Source organism: Rosa rugosa, chromosome 2 (genome assembly GCF_958449725.1).
Source record: "Rosa rugosa chromosome 2, drRosRugo1.1, whole genome shotgun sequence".
Taxonomy (NCBI): Eukaryota; Viridiplantae; Streptophyta; class Magnoliopsida; order Rosales; family Rosaceae; genus Rosa; species Rosa rugosa.
This window is the reverse complement of record NC_084821.1, coordinates 62,719,599-62,740,005: the sequence shown is the minus strand read 5'-3', so window position 1 is coordinate 62,740,005 and position 20,407 is coordinate 62,719,599. Positions and strand designations below refer to the sequence as shown.

The 20,407-nt window shown below is 38.6% G+C and overlaps 2 protein-coding genes, 1 non-coding gene and 2 pseudogenes across 3 annotated transcripts; 3 read left to right on the top strand and 2 right to left on the bottom strand.

Annotated features, from left to right (window-relative positions):
* The first annotated feature begins 767 nt into the window (after nt 1–767).
* Nucleotides 768–3,775, top strand: LOC133731250 (putative F-box/LRR-repeat protein 23; annotated as a pseudogene).
* Nucleotides 3,776–12,282: 8,507 nt separating this feature from the next.
* On the top strand, nt 12,283–14,236 carry LOC133731249 (F-box protein SKIP19-like; annotated as a pseudogene).
* Nucleotides 14,237–15,819: 1,583 nt separating this feature from the next.
* Nucleotides 15,820–17,950, top strand: LOC133732879 (putative F-box/LRR-repeat protein 23). The gene is made up of 2 exons (XM_062160480.1): nt 15,820–16,235; nt 16,978–17,950. Exons 1-2 carry the CDS (start codon nt 15,883–15,885, stop codon nt 17,669–17,671), a joined length of 1,047 nt encoding a protein of 348 aa, XP_062016464.1. The 5' UTR covers nt 15,820–15,882; the 3' UTR covers nt 17,672–17,950.
* A 443-nt stretch (nt 17,951–18,393) lies between these two features.
* LOC133734379 (uncharacterized) lies at nt 18,394–19,794 on the bottom strand. Its single transcript, XM_062162018.1, has 2 exons — nt 19,509–19,794; nt 18,394–19,083 (listed from the first exon to the last, which is right to left on the bottom strand). Exons 1-2 carry the CDS (start codon nt 19,726–19,728, stop codon nt 18,680–18,682), a joined length of 624 nt encoding a protein of 207 aa, XP_062018002.1. The 5' UTR covers nt 19,729–19,794; the 3' UTR covers nt 18,394–18,679.
* LOC133734959 (small nucleolar RNA snoR126) lies at nt 19,354–19,425 on the bottom strand. The gene has a single exon (XR_009858703.1). It is a non-coding gene; the product is annotated as a small nucleolar RNA snoR126 (small nucleolar RNA).
* Nucleotides 19,795–20,407: the final 613 nt, after the last annotated feature.

Here is a 20,407-nt window from a genome sequence, read left to right as displayed (position 1 = left end):
TTGGGGGGCAATAGACGTCTATTGCGGGGCAATAGATGTTTTAAATTGATGTAATCTCTTTTTTTTTTTCATTAATTAAAGTTTTATTTGTCTAATTTTAGGAAGATTAATTTTCATTCCGGCAAACGAAAGTTCTATTGGGGGGCAATAGACGTCTATTGGGGGGCAATACATTGCTGATAGTCGTCTATTGGGGAGCAATACATGGCTGATAGTCGTCTATTGGCCTCCAATAGACGTCTATTAGGGGGCAATAGACGTCTATTGGGGGCAAAAAAACTTTCCGGTGAGATTTTCAGCAAATTCCGGTGGGCGGCAGCCGGTGACCGGAATCCGGCGAAAGTTGGCCGGTGACCGGATTCTGGCGGCCGGTGACGGGCTCCGGCGAAGTTTCCTATAGTTTCTCTCTCTTCCATTTTCTCTCTCTCTCTCTAAGTAACAAAGGGGTGAGGGGTAAAATGGTATTAAAAAAAAATTAAAAACAAAAAAAAAGATCTTAATGGGGTATTAGGGAAGACTCTCTTAGAGTGTATTGGGTAAGAGGGAATTAAAAAACACTTAATGAGGTAAGGGGGAAAAAAATCCCTAGAAATGGGGTAAATGGACAAAACCCCTTTTCTTTTTTGTTTTTCTCAATCAAATAAAAGAACTTTGGCGCCAAAAGCCCATGGGCCTAGAAGAAACCAAACTAGTCCAGCCCAACACACCAAAGTCCAAACACAGCATTCAAAACGTCTCACCCGCTCATTCCTCCTCCATTTACCAAACAGTGAAACCCTAACCCCACCATCACAATGGCCAAATCCTCCCGAAGACGCAAGAGAATCTGCCGAAACTGGACGGAGCTCCCTGAGAAAGCTACGGCGTCGATACTCTCACGGCTCGGAGCGATCGAGATCCTGGAGAGCGCTCAGAAAGTGTGCATGAAATGGAACTCTGCAAGGACTCTTTCATGTGGAGCAAGATTGACATGCGAAACGATGGTGAGATTAACTATGACTTGGAGGAGATGTGCCGCCACGCCGTTGATCGGAGCTCCGGTAATCTTGTTGATATTAACATCGAGTATTTCGGCACCGATGAGCTTCTCGAATACATCACTGAAAGGTACTAATCTTTTTGTTGGATATTGTGATTTATGTCTGGAGAACAGTTCAATTTATCTATGTATCATGTATGATGTTGATTTTCCGGAGTTGTTCTTCATTCTCTGTTATAAATTGTAAAACCATGGAATGGGGGTCTGGTGATTTAACTGGGTAAAACTTTCTTTCTCATTCGCAAAGTGTACTGTTAACGTCTGCAGTGTCACCTGTCATGTATTGGTTAAACTGGTTACATAAGGCCGACATTGTTTTTTGAGTAAAATGACTCCACCGTTACATTTATACTTAAAGATGTTTGAGGTTTGAATTTGACCCATTTCGAAGCCATACCTGTAAAAACCTCTTATTTTACAATTCTATATGTGTATTAATTGGACAGTTTTATTTGTGGTTGTTTTCTATGAACACAGAAGTTGTAATGTTGTAAGGCTGCAGATAATGGGGGATATAGTCTAATGTCATTCAAAGCTTGCATATGTACAGTTATATATAGATAGGGTTCATCTAGTCACTTGGTCACCAAGGAATATTTCTTTGAGCAGATGTTCTCTCTGATATCATTCCAAGTACGTGAATATTTACATTCATTTGCATCTAGGGTAGTGTTCACGTGGTCACTTTTGGATTTAATATCAAGATTGAGATTAAATGATTATATGTGTTATAATCTAACTCTTGATATTAAAGTCCAATGATAAGTGTTTAATATTATGTTGATGTTGAATTTCTTAGACTTCATTTATGTATGTTTAACAACTTACATAGTTATCTAACGCCTTTCTTAGTTCGCGTGGAATCAGACGCCTCCGCCTATTATATTGTGATGACATATCTGATGGGGGATTGAGTAAAGTGGCTTCAAAACTTCTGTTGTTGGAGGAACTTGACATTTCTCTATGTCAGAATATCTCGCATAAAGCTGTGGAAATGGTTGGGAGCTCTTGCTCTCTTTTGAAATCATTCAAGTTCAACAAAGAGTGGTGTCAGTTCTCACATGATGGACGTGGACCTTATGAGTTTCATTTCAGTAATCATTATCCACGTATTCTTAAAGCTTACCGGAAAAGAAATCAAGTAACTTTTCATGGGATTTTAGATTACGATGCAGAGGCACTTGCTATAGCAGGAACCATGCATGGTTTACGACACCTCCAGCTTTTTGGGAATAAGTTGACAGATGATGGCTTGAGAAGTATTCTTGATTGTTGTCCTGATCTTGGCTCACTTGATCTGCGCCATTGTTTCATTCTTAATATGGAGGGAGATTTGAGAAGAATATGTGATGAACGAATTGAGAAATTGTGGCTTCCCCATGATTCCACTGAGGGCAAACAATTTGTTGCTAGATCTGAAGCTTATTGCTTTAAATGGACAGAACTCCCAGACCATGTTACAGCGCTGATACTGTCACAGCTGGGAGGGATTGACATCCTCACCTCCGCTCAGAAGGTCTGTTCGAAGTGGTTCTGAATCTGCAAGGACCCGCTTATGTGGTGCACCATTGACATGTGCAATAATTTTGATATTAACAACTACAAGCCCTTCTTCTTCCATGAGTTGTGCGAACATGCAATTGAACGTAGCTGTGGTAAGATGGTCGATATCAATGTTGAGAACTTTGGAACCAATGAGCTCCTTAAATATCATATCGCTGAGAGGTATTTCATTATCACCGGTTTTGGATTATTTATAATAATGATAAGTCTGTAGTACTACATTTTAACATGATTCTGGGGAAGTCTGTTACTTTATTTTTAGTTGTTTGGTCTAGATGTTGCTGAATGGTTGATTGGTCTTGCTTAGTATTCTCCTTATGTTGATTGGCTGTTAACAATTACTACTAAACTGAATTTGCCTCAAATTCTAATTAAATTTTTTTTGGGATAGCTTAGAAAGAAGTTGTGTTCTGGGGTTCAATCTAAAAGACATTTTAACTGCTAAAGTGCATTAGAAATTTGAAATTACATCAGCATGTTAAAAGATGAATGTAAAATGCTTCAGTGTTTATTTCCTTATCGAAAAGTTTTTGCGGTAGGCATGAGTAACTCATTCACATCATACATAGGTATAAACATCCTCCGCAATGTTGACAAACTTTTAAATTTTTTCCATCTCGTGTGTAATTCTTTGGAATTAAAACTGAAATTCATTTCTGAACTTGCAACAGTTCTACTGGACTCAAACGCCTCAGGTTAGTGACTTCTTTTAGAATAACAGATGAAGGATTTCGTGAAGTGGCTTCAAAATTTCCGCTGTTGGAGGACCTTGACCTTTCAATACATGAGGATATCTCACATGAAACTCTAGCATTGGTTGGACGCTCATGCCCTCTTCTGAAATCATTGAAATTTAACAAAAGGTGGTTTGATGAAGGCCGATATAATAACCGGTACAAGCTTGAGCGGAATGACTGTGCACTTGCTATAGCAGGGATGATGCATGGTTTACACCACCTCATGCTTTTTAGGAATACACTGACTAATAAAGGTTTGTGTGCCATTCTTGATGGTTGTCCTCATCTTGAGTCGCTTGATATGCGCCAGTGTTTTAATCTTAGATTGGGAGGAAAGGTGGGAAGAAGATGCGCTGAGCAAATTAAAGAACTGCGGCTTCGCCATGATTCTGTCGATGACATTGACCCATCATATCAATTTTTCTTTGATCAGTAGGGATTTTGTTATTGGGATAGAGATGTATTCATGGAGATGTATTCAGAGTTGGAAACTTTGTGTCCTCTTATGCTTTACATGGTGCTGTTTGTTCAGGAGACAAATGTTAGTTTCACATTTTCCTCATGGTAATATGATCACTACATACATTTATGTTATTACTACAACGATTTAGCTATATGATAATTCCCGTTTCTTATTCAATATAATATATATGATGATATGATCTATTTTCTCTATTATATACATGGCTTCTTTTGTCATTCTCAATTTCTCATGATGACAGTTAAATCATTATTTCTTTGGAGCGATGATAATCATCTTCATTTCAGTCTTGTACCGGAATATTTGCTATTATGGTCGTCTTCGAGGAAAAATGCCTATATTTTCACTTTGTACTGTCTTAATGATTAGAAAACCATGAATGAAAAAAGAAAAAAAGGAAAGAAAAAAAAAACAGTTTATTTGACCGAGTTGTGGATGCTCACACAATATGTCAAATAAAACTGAAAATGGTGATATGAGAGAGTTCAAGTACATGACATCTAAAGAGAGTTCAAGAAACAATTTCTCTTCTCCACGCAGAAGTTTATATAAAGAGCAAAGTGAGTACGAAGGTTGGAAGTTCTGATCGTCATTCGTTTGGTCTCATATGAACTGTTGTTGGTCCCGGCAGCAGATTTTGATTTCGTGTTTTTTTTTTTTTTTTTTATCAAATCAAACAACTCATATAGAGTAACTAGCCTATTGTGAGTCAAACTTACGACCTTCCACTTACAAAAGAAAATTTTATGCCACTACACCAAATGGTACTGGATATTTTGATTTTGTTTTTGGTCCTAATTATGGAGTACATTGATCCCGATTCGGATAATGTCAAAGCCAGTGGGTGAGACCATAACAGTTACAAGTCATAACAGCATAATGAGTAGAAGGTTTTGCTTGGTGGCCATTGCTATCCACACCCATTGTGCAAGAAAAGTAACCAAGTCCCTTTGCATTCCTTTTTAAAGGAGGAATCTCCTTGTTTCTGTTGGTTTCTCCGGTGTAGCCTGACAAAATGCAGTAGCCGTTGACTGACAAGAAGATGAATTCGGGACCTTGTCAAAGGAAATACACAGCGTTAGAGGTATAGACCGAGTTGGTCGGTTTATCCATCTCCGATGCTTAAGTAAGGCTATGTATGTAATTTGATAGAGTAACAGTAAAAGATTTAGAAGTTATTACCTTTGTGAAGGTGGTTGAGCTTTATTTATATACTCCCAGCAAGGGAAGGGTTTTTCCACATCTTCGATGTGGGATGCGGTTCCCCTATTTGATAGGTTCTGGGGATGGTTCTGATGCATACTTTGGGGAGCCCTACTGGGCTGAGTGTTGCTCTGAATCACTCAAGGTGCAGCCCTTTGTGGAGAGCACCTGGCTAGGTATTGTTCCGTCCCCTAAACCTGGCATTTGGGTAATCCTACGGGGTCTGGTACTAGTAAGAAGACTATGTGATAGTCCAAAGTATGTGCTGGTATGTACACTCCTTATTAAGACATTCATGAGTTCAGTAACAATGAATGATGAGACTGAGAATGAAGGTGTCAGGATGTAACTATAAATGATGAGATTAGGGCTGGGCGTTTGAGGCCGAAAAATCGAGGAACCGATCCGAAAAACCGAGGAACCGACTGTTCGGGACGGGCTGTGTAGTCACCTTTTACGGTCCGGGCTAGAGACCGAACCGATAACATCAACTACGGGCCGGTCTCGGTTTGTAACTTCTCTAAGTTCAGGTTATCCGAACCGACCCGATTATACAGCCTTGTATACGTGTCAGTGTGCCATTGGCCCATAATTATCCCAAACACCCGAGTCAAAGCACGACTGATAGGAGCATTTTAAAGTGGTATTTTAATAGTTAATTCCTCACATTTTGCTTAGTTAATTCCTTAACGAATCGATTTTTAACTCAATTTCTATTTTCTTAGGTACATTGGAGTAAATGATGGTGAAATGAGCATTAGGTCCACACTTACCTATAAATGGTGGAGAAAAATGGAAATGTACTAAAATGTCAATTTTACACATTTTCCTACTCCGGCTAGGAAAAACCAAGCCAAGCAAGGAAGAAGGAGCGGCCGCCGGACCAAATGAACTTCAAATGAGCTGAAACTTTCCAGATCCATTCTACACATCCTAAGGATCATTTCTTATGAAGAGTGCCAAAGCTATAATTGAGTGGAAGGCCTTCAAACAGTCAGCCCAATTTCCTGCAGAAGCAAAACTGGAAAACTGGATCTGTAAGAGGTCCAGCAGCATTTTCGGCCCAACCACATGGAATAAAAATCTGAAATTTTACCAGGGTGATCTACACTCATAATGGAACATTTTTTATGAAGAGGTCATAGTGAAATTGGGAATGCTTGTTGGAGAAATAATTGAAGGAATAAAGGGGCAGAAACTGATCTAAAAACAGCTCAACACCACATGTTCAAGTTTCCTACCCACATGAAGAAAGCTAGATGCTTTTCTCTTTTTCCTTGGATATATTTTTCTGCTCCAATAGATCATCATCACTTCCATACTTCTACACCTTCATGCCTTGCTTTCATTTCATCATTACTCCATCTTTTCCATATTTTACAAACCACTTTCATTATTTTTCTTCCATTTATCATTTCACTCTTCTTTTTCTTCCCTATATAAACACCTTCTCCTCTCACTCTAAACAACATTCCTTCATCCATTTCATCTTCTTTGTCTCTCCATTTCCATTCCATTTTTCTCTCCATTCTCTAGTTGCAAAATTCTGCGTTTTCAAGTAAGAAGAAGAAGAAGAAGAAGGAGCCGGGAATATCATATCCTCCATCGTCCACCTTGAAGGCTTGCTTCCAAGATTCAAGATTTCAACGTTTCAAGCACTCCATCTCCATCTCCAACTCACGGTGTAATTCATTCTTTTTCCTTATTTAATTTCGTAGGAATTTGTTTCTAGTTAACAATAACATTAAGGGCAAAGTTTAAGCCCAATTTCTATGTTTGAATAAAAATTGTGATTTCTTTATGTTGATTTTTATGTTGCTTATGTGAGATTGCTTAATTGATTTTGGATTATGGAAAACTTTTATATGTATGTGTTCTTTGATGGCCAACTTAGGATATATGCATGTAATTGGTGCTAGATTTAAGTAGTAAAGGCTTTGGACAAAAGTCGAAATCAATTAAGGAGGATTGCAAATAGATGGACTTTTTCATACTAGGTTGTGCACTTTGGTTGACATCCTTTCTTTGTTCTTCATGCATTGAATGTGTTCTTGATTAGCTAGTTTTCTAGACTATGATTGCATGTTCAATAGGTTTAATTTAGGTGCTTTCACTTAGATTAAATATTCAAGGAAAGTAAAATATGGGAAATCATTTGCTTCGAATGTTTCACATGGTCAACTTATTTCTCATGACATAGATAATCAACTATAGGAATTGTAATTGGATTTCATTCATATGATTGTAGTTTTGATCTTTGTTTCTTGTGTTCCACCCTTGTATATGTGTTTTTACACTTTCTTTATTTCATTTAATTTTAATTCCAATTCTATAATCTCAAAACCCCCCTTTTTATATTAACTTGTATATATTTTTATTCTTTATTTTATTTTTGTACATAATACTTTTTACTTTATTATTTTAATTCTTTATTTGTTTTTGACAATGACAGGTGTACCCTCAATCCCCGGAATAGAACGATCCCTATTTGCTTATACTACTAACGATGTTTTCAGGGTTAAATTATGCGCTTGCTTTGAGCGTATCAACGACCTCAGCCTCATTTTGCCTCATTTGTTCGATCAGAACCCTAGTTCCCAATCTTCTTCCCCAAATTCCACCTCAATCAGTTAGTCCACCAAAAGAAACCACTGACCCCGATTTCTTCCTTCCATGAGTTCCATCCACTATCATTCTCTGATTTCTAGTTTCTTGATTTTCTTTCTTCCATCCACTGACCCCGATTTCTTCGACCAAAAGAAGCCACTGACCCCAATTCTCTGTCTCTCTGATTCGCATTCTCCGTTTTCTTCCTTCCATCCACTGACCTCGATTTCTTCTTTCCCTCAAATCCTCAATCCACTGACCTCCGATCCGGCAAGTTCGCTGCCAAGCATGACCTCAGGTGAGACAACAGTCAAATCAGCAACAAGCATGGCTTCGGGGGGGCGTCGGAAATGCTATAGTTCCGGCAACTTCAACAGCGGAAGCAAGCCAATCCATTCCGGCGAGTTCAACAGGTATACCACCTGTTGACCCAAAAGGGAATGGGAAGAGGAAAAAGGGTGACAAGGCTGGAAAGTTTCGATCCGAGGTTTGGCTGCATTTTGAGAAGATTGAGAAGTCAGTGTTCGAAACAGTTGATGGGAAGATGCAGCAAGTTCGAACTGTCACTCGTGCCCAATGTAAGTATTGTTCAACTTATTTGGCTTGTGATCCATATGAAAATGGGACTAGTTCTATTAGGAGACACATTCAAGATGTCTGTAAGAAGTATCCGGGTAGGGATAACATAGAGAAAGGGCAGACGCTATTGGGTGGTGATGGGAGTGTAAGTGTTAGTGGTGAATCTAGTCCAGCTGTTAAATTGTGGTCGCAGGATCGGTGTAGGGCAGCTGCTGTTGAGATGATTGTGATGGATGAATTGCCATTCAGCGCAATTGAAAGAAAGGGTTTTAGGCATTTTTGTTCAGTGGCTGTCCCAAAGTGGGATATTCCATCTAGGAGAACAATAGTGAAACTGTTTTTGAAGATGTATGATGCAAAAAAAGTGGAGCTGAGGAAGGAATTACATAATCATAGTGTGTGTTTAACCACTGATACATGGACATCAGTGCAAAACATAAACTATATGGTGCTAACTGCACATTTTATAGATTATGGATGGAAGATGCACAAAAGAATTCTCAACTTTTGTGTAATTAGTAATCATTCGGGCAATAGCATAGGGAAGCTTATCGTATTATGCTTGATTCAATGGGGTATCGAGAGGGTTTTGACAATTAGTGTCGATAATGCCGCGGCTAATAAGCATGCAATTGATTATGTTAGGAAGAAAATGGTAGATTGGTCGAAGAAGCCGGTTTTAGGAGGGAAGTTTCTGCTTGTGAGGTGTTTGGCTCACATCCTCAATCTCATTGTGAGATCAGGACTCAAAATGTTAGATAGGTCAGTGGGTTCTATTAGGAATGCAGTTAAGTATGTTAGGAGCAGTTCATCGAGGCTTGAGGTGTTCAAGAACTGTGTTGAGAAGGAGAAGCTGGAATCTAAGAAAATTTGTGTCTTAGATGTCCCAACTCAGTGGAATTCGACATTTATTATGTTGGAGACTGCCCTAGAGTTGAAGAAAGCCTTTTATAGGATGGCTGACGAAGAGGACAGCAAGTACGATAGCTATTTTGATGAACCTGAACCAGAAGACAATGAAGCGGAGCTTGAGGATGGTTTTGTAGTGGTTGATCCGAAGACCAGAAAGAGGATTGGACCACCAAATGAACATGATTGGGAGAAAGCTGCAATATTTGTGCAGTTCTTGAAGGTTTTCTATGAGGTAACCTTGAGGGTTAGTGCATCAAATAAGCCTACCTCACATCGAGCATTCCATGACATTGTAAGCATTCAAGCTGAGATAGAGGACCTGTTTGATAAAGATGAAGAAGATTTTGAGCATGAAGCACATCGAACCCTTCAACAGATAGCTGTGAAGATGAAAGCCAAGTTTACAAAGTACATTGCCAAGTTGGAGGACATGAACCAGCTTCTTTTGGTAGCTCTCGTGTTGGATCCTAGGTATAAGCTTAGGAATTTTGGCAGTACTTGTCGGGATATGCTTGGATATGATGGTTCTCAAGTAAAGAAGGCATCGGAGGAACTTAAGGAGTTAGTTGTGCAGCTTACTGACCTGTATGCATCTTCAAATGGACCTCAGAAAGGTAGAACCAGTTCAGAGAGTTGCATTACTGGTGGAAGGACTGGAAGCAACAGCTCTAGTACAAGGACCTTGAGAGGTAAAAGAGCTGACATGTTTAAGAAATGGAAAACAGAGTTAAGGGAATCAGAAGAGGTGGTTGTGCAACATGAAGTGGACAGATATTGTCTTGATCCAATTGAAGATCCACCTGAAGAAGAGGATTGGGATCGACATTTTGATGTGGTGGAGGCTTAATGGAGTGAAGTACCCAAATCTGCAACTTGTGGCCAAAGATGTGCTTGCTGTCCAAGTTAGTACAGTGGCTTCCGAAAGTGCCTTTAGTACTGGAGGTAGGGTAATTGATCCTTATAGAAGTTCAATGACTCCAAGAACTGTGGAAGCCCTCATATGCATGCAAAATTGGATCAATTCTACCAGCATATCCGAGATCGAGTACTTTCCAACTACCGAAGAGTTCGAATTCTATGAAAGAATGGAAAAAGGTGCTCGATTGTTTCAAACTTTCAGTACATTGCTTGTGTAGTTTTTGTTTTTTGTTTTTTTTTTCCTGCATTAAACTATTAAAGTGAACTAATTGTGAGTACTTTTGATGTAGAACATCAACTTGAGGATACTGCCTCAAGTGAAAAGGCTCGTGCAGAAAAGCTCTCAAAGGCTGCAAAGATAACAATCGATTGTCATGCAGCAGGGGCTTCAAATACTTCATCTTGAATGCTTGATGCAGGATTGCAGGTTACTTACTGTGTTTATTTTTGTTAATTTTTGTTGTTGTTGAACTGCATTACTGCAATGTGTGGACTAGCATTCTAGCAATGTATTTTGCTCTGGAACTGCAATGTTTTCAACTTGTATGTGTTACTTTTTAATTGTGAACTTTGTTAAAGACAATGTGTTCTGAAGAGATTCAAAAGACAATCGATTCCATGACAATGTGTTACGTTTTAATTCTGAAGTGTGTAATGTTGTAGAACTGCAATGTGTTAAGGGAATTCATAATTGAGATGTGTTGTAGGCTTGGAGCAATGTGAATGTGCTTGCTGCATTACTTGTCAAGACAATGTGAATGTGCTTGTGAAGTGTGTAATGTTATGTTACAATGTCATGTGTTACAATTTTCAATTTTGCAGGCTGTTGGAGGCTTGGAGCAATGTGAATGTGTTTGCTGCATTACTTGTTTGAGTGTTTGTTGTTGCTGGTGGAGATAGTAAAGTTGTTGTTATGTACCAATCCTTTGTGCCTATTGCTTCTCAATTCTTCCTGCCCATCAATTGATTTAATTCTATTGGACAATTTCAGTTTGTTCTATTTTTTTGTTTTCAGTTCAAACTTGTAGAGTTGTAATAATTTGCTTTCTCAATTTCTGAGTTTGGAACTTGGATTATGGAATGAGTTCAGTTGCTGGAACTTCGTGAGTTTACCTTCTCAAATTATGGTATTCATGTGCTGTGTAATAAACTAATAATCTCATTATGAGTTTTGTTATGTTATGTATCTCATTGTGGTTGACTGATTGTATTACATTGTCACAAGAAGATGTTGGAAAACAGGAAAAGGTCATTTCCCAGAAGGCAGTGGCTAGAAATTTGGTGTAATTTGTGTTAAAGGACCGAGAGCCCAAGAGCCCGGACCGATTATAAACGGTTCGGGTTGCAGTCGGTTTTGGTATGAAAATACTGAAGCCCGAACCGAGACCGATTAGTCTGGTTCGGTCTCGGGTTCATACAAATTCGGGACCAGACCGACCCGCGCCCAGCCCTAGATGAGATTGAGAATGAAGGCTTGATATAGTTGCAAGTGTTTTGTAGGATAAAATGAAAATTAAGTATTATCTCCAATGGTAATTTTGTAATAGAGTATACTTTAGTCTTGGTTTAATAAATGAGGTATACGTAAGGTAAATAACATATTTAGTAGGGTGGCAATAGCCGTACTTTAATAAAATCATTAAAAAAAGTAAAGAAATTATTTAAAATTCAGTCAAATTATGATTATTGAATTCATTAAACTAAGTTAAAGTTATTTCAAAAAAAAAAAAACTAAGTTAAAGTCAGTATGAAAGTAATAGAATCCATAAATTCTGCAAAATTCATTAGAATTATAAAAACTAAATACAATCTTTTAAAACCATTTAAATTGAATTCGCGCGCCCGTTTAGTTTTCTTTCGGTAATTTATGTTGCTTGTGATATCTTTTAGACAATTGTTTTATTTGATTTCTTTTAGGCGATTGAAATTGGTACCCATCTTTTAGAAATAACACCCCCCTCCATGAGTAATACAGTCGAGGGGTGCTGGTTTCAACTTTCAACATTCAACTCCCTTTTTGATCCCTTTATGTTCAAAAATACACTTGGGGAGAAAAATTGCCGCCCAAATATCTATGGGCCGATAGCCCAAAAAAATTAAAAAATATATTGCCCAAATTAGGCATTATCGGGCCCAAAATCGCTCAGACCCCCAATTTAAAAGCGAGCACCCGCTCACTTGCTCTCTCATTTCCCAAGAAATACCTTTTGCTCTCCCCGAACACTGAAACCCTAAGTCCCGCCATGAGCGTATCTTCTCATGGAACCACCCCTGGACGAAAGAGGATCTCCCGAAACTGGACGGAGCTTCCTGATAATGCTACCGCGTCGATACTCTCACGGTTGGGAGCGATCGAGATCCTGGAGAGCTCTCAGAAAGTGTGCATGAAATGGCGCAAAGTCTGCAACTCTGCAAGGACCCTCTCATCTGGCGCAAGATTGACATGCGCAACGATGGCGATCTCGAAGACATAGACTACGACTTGGAGGAGATGTGCCGCCACGCCGTTAATCGGAGCTCTGGTAATCTGGTCGATATTAACATTGAGTACTTCGTCACCGATGAGCTGCTTGAGTATATCACTGATAGGTATGAACTTGTTTGTGTTGGATGTTTTGATCTGTTTAGAATTTCTTGGTGAGTTTGATTGGATTTTTTGTTTCGGGGTTCCAAATAGTTGGAAGGGGGTTTTCATAGTTGTTGTTGCTGATATGTATCTGTTTTTGTTAAATGCATTTGGTGATTTAAGTGGGTGATTGAAGTTTTTGCTTGTGAGCCTGTGAAAATGAGGAATTCAAGGTTTGTATCTGATGATGTCAGTGCAGAATCCCTCCCTATAAAGTTGCAGGACATTCTATTTGACATCTCATGCCATTTATAAGTGTGTATGGGAGAACTTTATAGTGACCTCATAGTTTTTTTTTTTTTCTTTTATTCTTCTTTTGTGAAAATAGAATTACAGTAACATACAAGTTGATGAATTTACTGATATCCTTGACTTTCTAGCATCTGTCCTCTCTGATATTGTGTAAAATAGACAAGTTTATACATGTAGTCATGTACAATATGTTTCTTCCAATTAATTATTATTTTCCTGTAGAATTACTTTGAGTGGATTTTTATATGCGTGACCATTTAACACATGCATCTAATACCTTTTATAGCTCGAGTGGAATCAGACGTCTCCGACTGTTGTGTTGTGATGACATATCAGATGCGGGATTGAGTAAAGTGGCTTTAAAACTTCCATTGTTGGAGGAACTTGACATTTCTCTATGCGATAATATCTCGCATGAAGCTGTAGAAGTGCTTGGCCGCTCTTGCCCCTTTTTGAAATCATTCAAGTTCAACAAAGAGTGGTGTCAGTTTTCACAAGACTGCCGCGGGCCATACGAGTTTCATTTCAGTGATTATTATTCACGTATTCTTGATGCTTACCGAAAAAGAAATCAAGTACCCTTTCATTGGAATGTGGATTATGATGCAGAGGCACTTGCTATAGCAGGAACCATGCATGGTTTACGACACCTCCAGCTTTTTGGGAATAAGTTGACAGATGATGGCTTGACAAGCATTCTTGATTGTTGTCCTGATCTTGTCTCACTTGACCTGCGCCATTGTTTCATTCTCAATATGGAGGGAGATTGGAGAAGTACATGTGCTGAACGAATTAAGAAATTGTGGCTTCCCCATGATTCCACTGAGGGCAAAGAATTTGTAGCTAGATCTGAAGCTTATTGTTTTAAATGGACAGAACTCCCAGACAAAGTTACGGCATCAATACTGTCAAGGCTTGGAGGGATTGACATCCTCACTTCCGCTCAGAAGGTCGGCTCCAAGTGGTTCAAAATATGCAAGGACCCTCTGAAGTGGCGCACCATTGACATGCGCAATAATTTTGATTTTGACGACTACAAGCCCTTCTTCTTCCATGAGTCGTGTGAACATGCCATTGAGCGTAGCTGTGGTAATCTGGTTGACATCAATGTTGAGAACTTTGGCACTAATGAGCTCCTTAAATATTATATCGCTGAGAGGTATTTCATCATCACCTATCTGAGATCATTTGTTAGTACTACACATTTCAACATGATTTCATTTTTCGTGACGTACAGTTGTTGTAGGTATCTTAAACGATCTCCATTAAATGGTGTATTTTATGAGTGGATTATTATTAATAAGGTGGTGTCTTTGTGAGTGAAAGAGACTGTTTGCAATAATCCCAAATTAAGTCTTAAACTCTAAACATATCCAACCAGTGTGGATTCAACACATCTAGGATTTTGGCTCTTAGTAATTAGTAGTTGAGTAGCAAACCTCTAACTGATCAACCTCGATCAGTAATAAATACAGTATATCTTCTCCATAAAGGACTTCCAAAAATTGACTTAATAATTTTATTTTACATAGTTGGGATTGGGGAAGGAAATGCACGAGTCTCTGAGGCTTTGGATTGGTAGAGTTGAACTATTTCTGAATTGGTCTTGTTCAATACTCTCCTCCTGTTGATAGTCATTACTCTGCTGTTATAGTATTTTGAGGCCTTAACAATCGCCTCTAAACGCTCCATGTCCAATACATCTCAGAATCATCTATCAAACAAATCATTCAAGCTTCTGTTTACTTCACTTGATTGCTTTTAAAATTTTGCTTTCAAAATTAAACAAACCATAAAGTTTACCCTTCCATATATATCACCAACTGTTTATAATGAAATATGATTAACTGCGAAAGTTAGTTATTAGGGGTTCAGTTTATTTGTATGACTTCTAACTGTAAAAGACCAATTAAACTTGCTAGCTGTACGTATTTGGCCAAAAATAAAATTGCAGAACTGTATTACAAAGTTGAGATTTAGCATGTTAAAGTAATGAATGCTACAGTTTATATTATTGTCATAAAGTTTATGGAGCATGTTGAAATCTCATACACCCCACGGATTAGTGAAATTTTCGGAGTCTTTAACAGCTGTGAATATCTTGAAGTGATTGGCCGTTCTTGCCCTCTTTTGAAATCTTTGAAATTGAACAAGCACCCCGGGGATATGTTCGACAGCAAAGACAATGATGATGCATTTGCGATAGCCAGAACAATGCATGGCTTAAAGAACCTCCAGCTTTTTGGAAATTGGATGAATCATCTGGCGTTCTTGTAGGTTGTCCGCATCTTGAGTCACTTGATCTCCGTCAATGTAGACATCTTCATCTGAATAGTAAGGGATGGGGATGGCGCGCCATTCATGAAGGTTGTTCATCACATCTGGAAGATTTGACAAGAAATTCTGTACATGACTATGAGCATCTTGCCATTGATAAAATTGAAAACAGACAATACGAAGAGTATAATAAAGATATGATGATCTAGCCTAGATATAGGTTAGAAATATTTTTGAATCATTTAATTAGATATTGGTGAAGCTTAATCATGCCCATGCAAAGCATAATTTTTTGATGTGAATTTTCTGAATGTCAAGCTCCCTAGCTTGTATATATGCTTTCCAAAAGCTGATGTTAAGACTTGCATAAACTTTGGTTTTACTTGACAGATTCAGCTAATAATTTTTACAGGATGATCAATCATCTTAATTTAGGAAGGTACGTATTTTGAAGAAAACAAGACAGAAACTTTGTTATGTTTGAATAGTAAGGAATGGTCGAGCCCATGGTTTGAACCCGGGTCCTCGAATCGGGTTTGTAATAACCCACAACCCAATACAAAAGCCCACGGAGAATTTTAGTATAAATTGCTACCAACGGTTTCCTAATCTGTCAGAGTCCCGACTCCCAACTTCCCCCGGGAAAAACCCCCAAATCGAAACCAAACAAACCCTAACCTCCTCCGCCATGGTCAGATCCTCAACAAAGCGAAACCGCCTAAACTCGGCGGAGCTCCCCAATCGAACCCGGCGAAACTGGTCGGAGCTCCCCGAGGAACTCACCTTTCAGGTCCTGTCTCGGCTCGGAGCCATCGATGTTCTGACCAGCGCTCAGAAGGTGTGTACGCAATGGCGGCGAATGTGTAAGCACCCGATGGTCTGGCGCACCATCGACATGGCCAACGATCACTTTTTCCACGAAGTTCACTACGATTTGGACAAGATGTGCCACCACGCCGTTGATCGGAGCTTCGGTCGAGTGGAGGATATCAATGTTGAGTACTTCGGCACCGACGAATTGCTCAAGTACATCACTGATAGGTATTCAATTTGAAGAGATTAAGCTCTCTAATCTTCTTTGTTATTCTATAGCTCGTCGGAATTTATATAAAATTACCGGAATTTTATTATGACTAACTATGTGAAAATGACGTTACGATTTTCTATACATCAGTATATGTAAACTCTGAAATTTTGATCTAGAAAATGAGGAACAAAGGGATTAGTACTGGAGAGGAATGATGAAGTCTTGTTTGCTAGAGGAATAGATAAGTAGGAGAGCCCTTTTGGTATGTTGGATGTTTCGAAAGCGCGAGTGTTTTGGTGAATCCTTCTTTTTAGTTCATGATAGTTTTTTAGATATTCGTTACGATAAGTGTTTACTTACTATTAGTACTATGCATAAGTGTCTCTCAATCATATATATACAATTAATACAAAGTCCTCTGGACTCTGGAGTGGAAGAGCCTTGATACTCCAGAGCCTTGATGATGCAGGGCAGATGATATGCTCCTGCATCGCTTGAGGAAAAGAAGTAAAACAATTTAAAATTGAATAGCATACAAATACATACGTAATAGTAGTCCTTTGCAGTAATAGTGACTGGCTGACTGCAGATCTTCAGGGTATATTTTATCAAGTCTTTGTTCTCTGATATCGTTTGCAATACGGTTGGATCTGTGTTGGAAATTCTGCATGGTAATTTCGATGAACGATTATGTTGTAAAACTTAACTAGGGCATTTGTGTGATCACTCATGTTTGTTTCTGAAACTTTGCATCAGTTCAAGTGGAATCAAACGCCTCCGCTTGGCACATTGCCCTAAAATAACTGATAAAGGACTGACTGAAGTGGCTCCGAAACTTCCATTGTTGGAGGACCTTGACTTTACATCCTGCAAAAATATCTCACATGAACCTCTGAAAGTGATTGGTAGCAGTTGCCCTCTTTTAAAATCATTCAAATTGGACACGTGGTTTAAACTACCAGAAGATGAGGTTTATGATGATACAGTTTTCAATATCGAGGAAGGTGAAGACACGGATGTGGAGGTGGAGGTGAATGCAGAGGTAAATGCCAATGCGGTTGCGGTTGCGGAAGTGGTTATGGATGGGGAGATGGATGCAGATGCGCTTGCTATAGCAGGGTCGATGCATGGTTTACACCATCTTCAGCTTTTTCGGAATGAGCTGACTAATGATGGCTTAAGTGAAATTCTTGATCATTGTCCTCGTCTCGAGTCACTTGATCTGCGCTATTGTTACAATCTCAATCTGAAAGGAGATTTGGGTATCAAATGTGCTGAACGTATTAAGAGATTGCAGCTCCCTGATAACTCCACTGATATTCCTAAAACTGATCTTTTAAAAAAGGATACAGTTTGGTTCACCTACCGTTCAGCTGATGATGTTGAAGGTCATGTGGCTGACGTCATTATTTTCAAAACAATTGATTTCACTGATGATTATGAGTGGTGAGTTGTCATGTGGGAAGTGTTTCTATGATGGATGATTTTACTTTGTTAAACTGGAGATCTTCTAGTTGCTGCAATACTTGGGATCTGGTGGTATTCAATCTGGAGGCGATAAAGAAAACAAACAGATTTCTCCATCAAAAGTGATCGCTGGCATTTCTCTAAAAGAGGCATTTTTATGGGTCGGTAGTAAATTGATCTTTGCTTATTTGAACAGATCTGAAACATTTTGTATGCTTTATGCTTTCATTAACTAAATGAGACAAGTATGAAGTTTCTATTCCATCATGTACAGCATTCACAGTTTTATTTAACTCGACGAATCTAGTCATCTGGGAAATGTTTACTTTTTATCATAATGTTAAAGTTACAGCTTTGTAAGTTTGTAACATAATAGTCTATGGTTGGATTATGTTAATCATCTTATGCAAGGGTGATTGACAGTTTGCATATCTACTTGAACATTACCTAAACATTTCTTTGGTTTTACTCGCCTGCTGTTTTGTTATCCTTGCCTCTGTTATTGTCTCTATAAGAAAAGTTCCAATTTTACCCAAGCTTCCTAACCTCACCTCCACGATCCATTGCTCATCTTTTTCTCTTTTGTTTTAAGAATCACCTGGAGCTTAGATCTGCTTGCAGGAGACAATTTAGGTCTGCAAAACTCATTAAATAGTATGAAAAATGGCAACATGTTAGGAATTGTAATACCAAATCAGAAGACAGTTTTGAGGATGAAGCACACTTTTATTGAATTGCAAAGGTTGGCTTTTATACAAGCCGATTACAGGAATGGGAAACAAACTAAACACCACGTTGAACATTATCCCTAAACGTGATTCAAGGTCTAAGACCAATTCAACCAGTTACAACACTAACAGCACTAACTAAAAACCCCAAGAAATAGGAATGAAAGCAGTAAATATAAGAAAACTATATGCTTCACATATCCTCCCTTAAACGGCATTGCACAAAAGTGCAAGCAGTTTACTCCAACTTCCTTCCCAGCCTGTCACGATTCTGTTCTCTCGATAGGATCAGATTCTGCCTCGACCGGTTCAGCTTGTGTTCTCTCAACAGGATCAGATTCTGTCTCGACCGATTCAGTTTGTGTTCTCTCAACAGCATCATATGTATTCTTGCTAGTGACAGCAGCTGTAACCCTTGATTCCAAAGCAGAAGCATTTTCTGGGCACGTATCAGACCAATGGTCACCATGCTTGTGACAACGAAAACAAACAATGGGACCAGCTCTAACAGCAGGCCCTTCATAGTATTCACCATCCTTCGTCTTAAAAATGTACATAGGAAGCATGTCAAATCCCTTTGGTACATAAGGTTTTGGCTTACTCCTCGTCTTTGTAATCTCTCTTTTTCTAGGGAAATAAGCAGCCTCTGGTTCTTCGGCCTTACTACCTGTTTGGCAACATTGTTAGATACAAAGAAAAAATTCTATATACTTGCATCCTACACATATGAAAGATATTCCAGAAACAAGAGCAAAATTGAATCCGTGATGAAACATATCTTGGAAAAACTATGGAATTGATTCAACAAAATTTGACACAAGAGTTTTTCTAATTATATAGCCATCGATTATCCTGTAAGAAACATACAACAATGGGTAATTCAAAAATAACCAAACTGAGCGACAAACTCGAAAAGAGTTTCATCTATTTCTTTTTAAAGGCTCAGACACGCATAAATACTGTCATCCAGAAGCACTCAGAATTGAGAAACGTTTGGTCATCATCGCCCTGTACTATTTAAAATTTCAGAAAACCCCAAAACAAATCCAGATCATATTCCCACAAACCCTAAAACAAATATCAAAAGCATACCATGAGCCAAACTGCTATCGAGGACTATCTCGTCGAGATCGAGATCAACCAGTATCACCATATAGCGGCCTGGGATTAAAAGAGAGCAATAGATTGTATAAATACGTTTAGGGCAGGATTTCGTCACGATCCAGGTCGGTTTATGTACGTGGCATGACTCTAGTGATTGAGATTCGGACCTGATTTTATTCCCCGATATCCCCCGGAAAATTTTCCCCATTATGGTCGAATATTCAATGCGTATCAAAGGGCCGGGGATGGAAAGTTTTTGTCAACCCTAATGTAAAACAATTTTTCTCACCTTCCCCTCTTGGATATGGTAATCTTTGTTATGATTCTTGATATCGGCTAAGATTCACTTGTATCTATAATGTAATTTTACTTGTGTCACAATTCCAAGTTGAAAAGAAATTAAAAAGGGCTTTTCAAAAAAAAAAATTGAAAAGGGAAAAAGAAGTACCTTAGATAAAAATAAATAAAACAAAAAAAATATTTAGAGTAAGGTCTCAGTGTCATTTGGTCTTGTGGAAGATCGCGAGTTCGACTCACTATATTGATAATAGAGTAATTGTTATATATGAGTTAAATTTGATCAAAAAAAAAAAAAAAGGGGGGGGGGAGAGATCAAGGCTTCTTGGAGGATAAGTTTGTTGTCCAAGATGTAATCAGTCTGTCTAAAGTTGAGAGTTAATATTTCTTTCTCTCAAATTTGGCAATGAACGAGTGTAGCGGATGAAATAGCAAAATTAGGTCACCCTGTCAATGAGTGTCTTTGGCCTAGATCAACTGTGACAGTAGCTCTGCTAGGGGTTTTTCTATTTACTTATTTACCATCGACAAAAAAAAGGGGGGGGGGGGAATTTATTTCGTTCGAAAATAAGAACAAAAAACAAAAAGGG

Coding starts and splice junctions, on each gene's coding strand:
- LOC133734379 (XM_062162018.1), bottom strand. CDS start 19,728: ATGGGGAAAATTTTCCGGGGGATATCGGGGAATAAAATCAGGTCCGAA. Junction 19,084..19,508: donor CGATAGCAGTTTGGCTCATG/GTATGCTTTTGA, acceptor GTTGCCAAACAG/GTAGTAAGGCCGAAGAACCA.
- LOC133732879 (XM_062160480.1), top strand. CDS start 15,883: ATGGTCAGATCCTCAACAAAGCGAAACCGCCTAAACTCGGCGGAGCTC. Junction 16,236..16,977: donor CTCAAGTACATCACTGATAG/GTATTCAATTTG, acceptor ACTTTGCATCAG/TTCAAGTGGAATCAAACGCC.